General features: G+C 37.2%; 1 protein-coding gene across 7 annotated transcripts in view; it reads left to right on the forward strand.

Annotated features, from left to right (window-relative positions):
- Positions 1-2,784, forward strand: part of PELI1 (pellino E3 ubiquitin protein ligase 1) — a 96,224-nt gene extending 93,440 nt beyond the window's left edge. For all 7 annotated transcript variants that reach the window (XM_059943208.1, XM_059943206.1, XM_059943210.1 and 4 more), the window contains one exon: positions 366-2,784. In XM_059943208.1, coding sequence (XP_059799191.1) covers positions 366-932 — 567 coding nt within the window. In that variant the 3' untranslated portion in view covers positions 933-2,784. The remainder of the gene's footprint in view (positions 1-365) is intronic.
- The last annotated feature ends 6,714 nt before the right edge of the window (positions 2,785-9,498 follow it).

Consider the following 9,498-nt stretch of genomic DNA (forward strand, 5'->3'; position numbering starts at 1 on the left):
ATTATGTTAATATATTTTAAAACCTAAGCTTTCCCAATTTAAATAGCACTCTGTGTATTTTCTACTTGTATCTGTATATCTTTGACCAACATATTTACCAAATTGGAAATATTAAACTTACTGATCAGCCAGATGTTTTAATCATAAATTGTCTTTACTCTAAAGCTGAAAAGAGGTAAGTTACTGCTCAATATTTTATCCTTGATTTTCAAACCCATCTTTTTCATGACTGCCATTCGAGTTTCTTAAATAAACAACCAGAGGAAATCTTGATTCTTGAGTAAGGAGCACGTAAGACCGAAACTCTTAGGTAAAAATCCAAAACTCAGTGGTGAATGTGTTTTTTTGATTCTTGTTTCCTCTAGGTGGAAATTGAAACCAATCAGTTACAAGATGGCTCATTAATTGACCTCTGTGGTGCAACATTGCTGTGGCGTACTGCAGAAGGCCTTTCCCACACTCCTACCGTGAAGCATTTAGAAGCTTTAAGACAGGAAATCAATGCAGCACGACCTCAGTGCCCTGTAGGGTTCAACACACTAGCATTTCCTAGTATGAAGAGGAAAGATGTTGTTGATGAAAAGCAACCATGGGTGTATCTGAACTGCGGCCATGTGCATGGCTATCATAACTGGGGAAACAAAGAAGAACGTGATGGAAAAGATCGTGAATGTCCTATGTGTAGGTCTGTTGGTCCCTATGTCCCTCTGTGGCTTGGATGTGAAGCTGGATTTTATGTGGACGCCGGCCCTCCAACCCATGCGTTTAGCCCGTGTGGGCATGTGTGTTCAGAAAAGACAACTGCCTACTGGTCCCAGATCCCGCTTCCACATGGTACTCATACTTTTCATGCAGCCTGTCCCTTCTGTGCACATCAGTTGGCTGGTGAACAAGGCTACATCAGACTTATTTTCCAAGGACCTCTAGACTAACAGACCGTTGTCCTCCAGGACTACATTATACATTTATAAGCTAAGTGATTTGGGTTTTCCAACCTGTTGTCCACATCACAGTTTTTCTGCTCTGGTCATTTGCATTAAGATGAGTAATTTTTTTAAACATTTATAATAAATAGTAGCAATTTCTGAGCAAAAATCTGGGAAACTCAAGCAAAGGAATTTCCGAAAGTACCAGACTTCTGAATTCTGAGTTTTGAAAATATATTTTGAGGAGAAAAAGACATAGTCTAATTTGATGCCTTCATTTTAGTGTTTTGAATCACCCATCCTCAGTGTTGAAAAATTGTTTTGTATAACTGAGGATACTGTTGGTTCAAACTATGTTAGTTTACAGTTTGTTGCAAACATTGTAAAATACAGCAACATGTATATTAACTTTTTTTCTATTTATCTTTATTATAGAAAATATCTTAGAATGTTCTTGGTAGAGCAGCATGGTAACGATGGTCTCACACTCTTGGTGTGAATGGTAGTTTAGCAAGCATAGCTCAAGGATTTGCAAAGTTAGGAAGAAGGACAAGAGAGCCTCTCTCCCCACCCCCATCTAAATATGAAATTTGGTAAATTAGAATACTTTGTAAAAACAAATTCATATTAATTACCATTATGTAAGAGGTGTTTGTTTTTAACCACATTGAAGATAATCAGGAAAGATTTTTTTTCCTCAATGTTTCTCCCATGTGTAGTACTATAACAAAAACTTAATGCTAAGAAACATTTCACATGCTCCTTTGAATATGCAATTTAATCTAGATTATCTGTTTTTCTCCCATGATAACTAATCTGTTTTTAGTATCAGCAACATTTGGCAAGTTTATTTTTTAGATATAAACTGTGGTTCATCTGTTCACTGTTTCTAGAAAAAAAATCATTCCCATGAGAAAAAGCATAAATAACAAGAAAGGAGAGCGACTTGATTTGCTTTTAGAAAAAGAAATGCTTAATTAACTATCCTGTATTTGGACTTATTCAGGTAAGAAATTTAGAGAGATATAAAGGGTTGAATGACAACAGTGCTCTTTTTTTTTAATCTAACAGACCAGCCTTAACTGTGGGCTTGAATCCTAAAAGGACAGTTGCCACAGTGTGACTCAAGGAAATGCTTGGTTGGCAAATGAGCACCAGTGACAGCCAAATGGAGGGACATACTTGCATGGTCAGTTTATTCTCTAATTCCAGTAAGTTCTTTGCTTTCAGAAGCAAGAAAACATTTCTTCTCCCCTCCCCCCACCCCCCCCTTTTTTTTTAACACACCACAAGGAAAGTATAGACAGTTGCACTACATCAAACCCTTTGTGACACTTGTAGAAATCAGTACACTTTTAGATTAGACAGAATCATTTTTTTAATCTTTTGTTTTCTTTTAGTTCGAAAAATTGTATTATACTTAATTGACTCTAGCAAAATTTTGTATGTGGTAGCACAGCTTTAATTTATCCTATTACAGTGCTGTTCTGAATTTTCTTTTGGTTTTTAAAAAACAAAACCTGTTGCTTAGAAGCCATGAACTATTTTACTTTACTTCAACTTGTCAAAATTTCCTTGTTTTAAAAAATCATTTGGGTTCACTCAGGAAATGCATGTCAGGAAACTTTGTATTATAAGTTGACTAGTTGTGATGTATCAGTAACTGCTGTTACTCCTTTTTCAAAGAAGTATAATTGATTTTGAAGTTTTCTAGATTGTCACATGCTTTGTGACTAATGCAAGGAAATCAAGTCCTGTGTTGTATTTGTTCTAGTCATTTCTATTCAGGCTATATATTGTAGCTGATTTTTATTTGCAATTAATTTATTCAAACTGAGTAAATACTTTTCAAAATAGATATTTGAATTTGCCTTTGTGAGTTCATTTTTGCATAACTGAGAATGGGAAACCAGAAGTGAAAACTTGTGGACAAATCTAGTCCACACTCCAAAAATATTCACTTGAAATAGATGAGGAGTTTGCATTTAATGTAACACTTTAAATCTCTGGTTCTCTTGGGAAAGCATCTCTTACTTATCAATAGAGGAACTTCTTTAGTGGTTGAATAATTGAGGCCTTTTTCTAAGTTAAGCCCTGCTGGAGAGATGGCTTGTAGCAAGTTGCGTACTAGACCGTTTAATAGTGCCTCAGTGATCATAAAAGGTTCATGTTCTTCCCGAGGTGCCTGAATTTCCTCCTACCAACTAAGAAAAATCTGGTTCACTTTCTATCAAATTTAAGTTTTGAAAACTCAGGTAATTTAAATCTTTAGTCATACTTTTTCTGTTCAAGCATTTTAATTATTAATTCTTTCATTTTGCCAATGCCTAACGGAATACTTTTACTTATTCAGTTGTATTAAGGGCATGTCAGTATTCTGGCCAAAGAGAAGAAGTTGTATTTAGGTCTCCTAAATGCACTCTCAAGAAGGACAATCTTTATGGCTCAATTCTTTTATCAAAGTGATCTTAATATCTAAATGTTCCTTACATTGTACAGTGAATTAAATTTCCCTTCATCTAAAATGTTAGGGTCATGAAGCAAGACAGGGTAGATATCTAGAAAGAGGAGTCTTTCATCATGTTATCTTCTCGAAGCTGTGATTGCTTACTTTCATGATATAAAAATCTTCTAGTACATGTGAAACAGGATAGGAATAAATAATCATGTAAATATATAATTACATCTAACATGAGTACTCCCACTCCACTCTTCCTTCAGAAGAGTGCCCCAAGAACCATGTGTGATGCATGACCTTCTGACACATAGACTGAGTGAGGGCACCAGTGAAAGTCCATCCATTATTTCTTTAACTTTATAAAAAAAATATAATTCCAACATGTTGGCCCCTCATCCCAGGCGATCATCTTATGCTACCCCACTTTAGAGACCACTGGCTGAAAGATCTGTGATCCATTCTTTGGTTTTTGTGTTCTAAGCATTAACCATGTAGCAAATCAGATCACCAAAATACTACATAACTGAACTGTATTACTCTATCTCCCACTCCCGCTTTCAGAATTACTCCTATATAAGTATACTCTAAGGCCATGCCCTCAGAATTTTACCCACACATTCTTACAGCGGATATTTGAATATCCACTGTGCAACAAGCCCTAACACTGGGTGATGTAGCAGGAAACAACAAAACAAAACAAAACCCTGCCTTCATGGGGTTTACATTCTGGTGGGGAAGATGGAAATGAACATGAAAATTAAAAGACATAGTATGGTAGTGAGCAGTGCTGAGGGACAAATAAAGCAGAAAAGGGAGATACAGAACGTCGATACAGAGCGTCATGTGTGATGTGTGTGGGTGTGCGGAGTGTTTGCAGTATTAAATAGAGCAACAGAAAGCCCCGCTGGGAAGGTGGTATTTGAGTAAAGATCTGAAGGGAGTGGCTACTTAGGAGAAGAGCATTTAGGCAGAGGGAACACCAATTGCAAGGGTCCTGATGCTTGGAACATTTCTGTAACAGCCAAGAGGCCAGTGTGGCCATGTGGTGTGAAGGGAGAGGAGGAGCAGGTCAGGTCAAAGAGGTAAAGAGATAGAGAAGAAGTGGGGCATGGGGGTGGAACTAGATCTCAGAGAGCCTCCTGAGATTTTTGACTTACTGTGAATGAGTGGGGGGCCATAGGAGGATTTTGAACAAGGGAATGACGTGCTCAGACTTCGATTTTAATAAGATCCAAATAGACTGAAGTGGAGCAGGGAGACCAGTTAGGAGACTGTTGCAGTAATCCTGGGGGAAAATGATGGCGACTTAGGTCAAAGCGTGGGGGCAGTGGAGCTGGTTTGAAAAGTAACCAGAATCTGGGTAGGCTTTGAAAGCAGAGTTGATGATATTTGCGGCAGATCAGATACGGAGTGTGAAAGAACGAAGAGGAGTCAAGGACGACTTGGTTATTAGCCTGAATAACTAACTAGAAGGATCGAATTGTCATTTAGTGAAGTAGAGAACAGTTTGTGGGGGAGGGTGTACTGACTGTGGAACTTAGCCTTGGACATTAGATTGAGACTCCTCTTAGACGAGGTATTTACCGAAAACTGTCTCTGCTTCTTTCTTTTCTTTGACTACTGTCAAAGTTCTTAATTATTATCATCAGTGTTCCCCATGTATCCTATGCTAGCTTAGAAACAAAAAAGTATTCCTCCTGATTAAGGGCCAGCTTCCTTTCATTGAAATAGAGAGTCAGGATACTTCTCATGTTTCTCCCTTTGCTTTGGCTGCCCTCTGAGGAAATGAAGTTCTGTTTTCAACTACAGTAACTTCCTTTAGCCAACTTGTTCTGATACAGTTTTTCTCCCATCTCGCTCATATACACCTTTGTCCTTAGCTCTTGCTTGCTTTTAAAAAAAATTCTCAGTTTTATTGAAGCTTAATATTTTGTTGCTTCAAATCCTTTCTGGCAGTGGCAGAGCACAGTTGTGTGTGTTTTAATTTTAATATTTAAATGTTAACGGAAAACAACTCTTGAACCTATTTTATAAGTCCAGATTTTAATATCCAGCTTCCCTTAAGGAAATATGCCTGTCTTTGATAATATTGTCAGCAGAAAATGCAGTAAAGAAGATCAAAAGAGTTCTTCTAGTAATCATTGTAAAATATCATGTCCAAACATTCTGTTACATGATATGATGGGAATGCTGGTTTGTTTAGACTGACATTAGATTGTAAACCCAGCTATGTATGCTAAACTACAGCATAAAAATTCCTCACAACTAACATTTGAGTGTTTGCTATGTGCCAAGCACTGTTCTAAATGCATCATTCTAAGTATATTACTGATTTTATTTAAAACTCAAAACAACCCTTTGAGAGAGGAACTATTATCTCCATTTTTTTTTTTTTTTAATTTTTATTGGAGTATAGTTGATTTACAATGCTGTGTTAGTTTCTGCTGTACAGCAAAGTGAATCAGGTAAATATATATATATATGTATATATATATATATATATGTGTGCATATATATATATATATATATATATATATGTATCTCCACTCTTTTTTTAGCTTCTTTCCCCATATAGGTCATTACAGAGTATTGAGTAGAGTTCCCTGTGCTCTACAGTAGGTACTTATTAGTTATCTGTTTTGTATATAGTAGTGTGTATATGTCAATCCCAATATCCCAGTTTGTCCCTCTCCCACCTTACCCCCTGGTAAGCATAAGTTTGTTTTCTATATCTGTATGTCTCCATTTACAATAGAAACCAGACACAGCAGTGTCTAGTAACTTGCCCAAGGTTCACATGGCTCATCGCTAGAGGAGTCAAAATTTGAACCTCGGAAGTCTTGCTCCATACCTGTGTACACAGGTGCTACATTTTACTGTCCGCCCCCCTCCAATGGAATTTGAAGTCTTTTTTTAAATCAATTTTAAACAATTTTTCAAAAATGATTTAAGGTGGCTTATAAAAATTATAATGAATGTTAAACATCAATAGTAAAAATTTTTGGAAGAAGTAAAAGAATTTGGTATTATAACAAAGTAAGAATCAGCATTGGCATGAGTACACAAGTAGATTTAATGAAGGCCTGTAAACTTGCTAAAGGTGAGTCGCAAATAGATTTAGTGCAAAGGTGTTTAGTAGGTTATTCAATAAGGGGAACGTGATCAGCTGCCTGGAAGGTAGCAACAAATCCACTGCTACAGAAACTTGTACTCATTTCTGGTCCTGCAAGCAGAGAAATTCACATTCAGGAAGCAGTGCCATTCCTTCATATAAGTAGATTCATGCAGTATTTGTCTTCCTGTGACTCGCTTATTTCATTTAGCATAATGTCCTGAAGGTTCATCCATGTTGTTGCGTATTGCAGAATTTCCTTCTTTTTTAAGGCTGAATAGTATTCCAGACTATATGTGTATGTGTGTGTGTAAATGTGTGTGTGTTTATTTATTTACTTTATATCCATTTATCTGTCAGACATATAGGTTGTTCCACTTCTTGACTCTTGTGAATAGTGCTGCAGTGAACAGGGAGTGCCAATATCTCTTCAAGATTCTGATTTCAATTCTTTTGGTTAAATACCCAGAAATGGGATCGCTGGATCATATGGTAGTTTTGCTTTCCATAGAGGCTGCACCATTTTACATTCCCACCAACAGTGGGCAAAAGTTCCAGTTTCTCCAGCTCCTCGCCAATACCTTGTCATCTTTTGTTTTTGATAATAGCAACCTGACAGGTGTGAAGTGATATCTTTTTGCGGTTTTGATTTGCATTTCCCTGATGATTAGTGGCATTGAGCATTTTTTCCTATACTTGTTGGCCATCTGTATGTCGTCTTTAGAGAAATGGCTATTCAAGTGCTTAGTCCGTTTTTTAATCAGGTTATTAGTTTATTTTACTATTGAGTTGCAAGAGTTTCTTATATACATGGTTTGCAAATATTTTCTCCTATTCCATAGGTTGCTTTTTCATTCTTTTGTTTCCTTTGCTGTGTAGAAGCTTCTTAGTGTGTCCCACTTGTGTATTTTTGTTTTTGTTGCCTGTGCTTTTGGTGTCATATCTGCTGCTTCCCCATTTTAATGATGGAACACATTGAAAGAATTCTTCCCCAGGTTGATAAAGGGCTGTCGTGGTGCCTGGCACATGTAGATGCTCAAAAACTATTTGTTATATAATTATAGAAAACTGTTAGAACTCTGAACCGTTAAGCTATCCAAACAGTCTGAGTAGAAGCATTAACAAAAACAGTCAAAAGAATGAAGGTTACAGAAGCTGTTTATTTAATCAGAAAATGTGTTTTCATTGGTCGAAAAGACAAAAATGGAAAAGGTGGAGGTATGGCAAAAGTGACAATTACTAGAAGGTTGACAGGGCAACAAGGAGAAAACCCATGGGTGGTGTCAGAAGAGAACAAAAAGGATTATCCTGGAGAAGAGAGAAGAAATATCAATTATAGCCCAAAAGTATGTCATCCAGAAATTCAAGTTTTTGAGCCTTTTATTGGTTGAGGAAGACACAGAAGACAGCCAAGATTGAAAGGGAAAGTTAAGATCTACCCACCTTAGAATTTCCTAAAGTTTTACTATATCATATTACTGTATAACTATTAATAAAAATATAGAATATAAACTAGAAGGGATCTTGGCAATTAAGCTACAGGTGAGAAACCAAGGCCTTGTTAGGTAGTAGCTACCGATTGATAAATCCGGTACTAGAACCTCGGTCCCCTGTGTCCCCTAACACTCTTGATTATCATGAACTTGAGTCACCAAGATTCAGTTCAATGGCCATGTTTTGTTTGTTGAAGCAGAGATAAGTACATGCACTTTAATCGTTTTTATTTTTAAATTCAAAGTGTCAGCAGAGTTAAAACATCAACTCTCATTGTCATATAAACAATGGCTCCCAAACGTAGGGGATGGTCTGTTTCAGAATTCTTTTCATTAAAAGGTTATCTAGTTTGGAAATGAAAGATAAGAGTAAAAGAAAATCAAGAGTTGTTCAGTAGTGTCACTTACAGCCATTTGGCCTCTACGTGAATCATTCAGCCAACAAGAGCGCTCACTCACTGACAGGGCACTTATTTTACTTTTCTATTTATTGTGAAGTTAGCACAGTTGTTTTGCATACCGCACCTCTGCAGGAATGCAACACATTCAGGTACCCTTCACTTTCAGTTGGCGTCTTTTTCAGTTGACCTTTGGAAAATAAGTTATTTGAAGTGGTGATTGTAATGTCTCATTAAAATGTTAAAATTACTGTATTGTCAAGCAACTCAGAATTTTTCTTGGTCCACAATGTAATTGAATAATAATAGCAACCTAAACCCTAAGTACCCATAAAGTTGTCTAAATCTTGAATCTTGAGGGGCAGATCTTTAGGTGGAGAGAGAGGAGTTAAATTGGGCTAGGTGTACAGACACAAGAAAAAGAACTTCCACAAGAAAGGCTGTCAGAGACCTGTAGGTGGTAGGAGCTCCCAAAGAAGGGATGGGCTCTGGTGACAGCTGAGAGGGGTAATGGGAGGAATTCCCCACTGTGGGTCTTGGTAACATGTTAGGATCCCTAAGGCAGTTACTTCCAAAGTTGAGTTTGCACAGGGATTGGGGGCGGGAAGTTAGAGAACTTGTGGCCCCCAACAGAGAAAGCATAGTAATTATCCTAATGTCCAGGTGTGGAAATTATGGGCAGGAATCATTACATCCAGAGACAGGCAGTTTCTTGGATTCCCCCTTCACCACCACTGCCTCTCTCTCAAGCAATTTCTCTCTCTCTTTCCCTCTCTCCTTCCTCTCCCTCCCCACACCCCAAACACCTGCTCCCAATTTTGGAATAAGTATAGCTCCTCATGATGACTTTTTGAAAGAAATAGTGTTCACTTGAGTGTGTAAATTCTGACAAGTTTGTTAGTGTAATTTCTATATTAGTCACACTGAATGAATGCAAATGTTAGTTGTATTTTTGATTGATTTTTTTCAGAGCACTCAACGGTGGCAAGAAGCCCTGAGTCAGGTGTACTATGCACAGTTGGTATTTAGTTGTAGAGGTAACATAATATAACTATGACGTGATACTTGTGAGGTGATGAAATGAAAGTCAAAGATACTACTCTTGGGATGT

This window comes from Balaenoptera ricei, chromosome 13 (genome assembly GCF_028023285.1).
Source record: "Balaenoptera ricei isolate mBalRic1 chromosome 13, mBalRic1.hap2, whole genome shotgun sequence".
Classification (NCBI taxonomy): domain Eukaryota; kingdom Metazoa; phylum Chordata; class Mammalia; order Artiodactyla; family Balaenopteridae; genus Balaenoptera; species Balaenoptera ricei.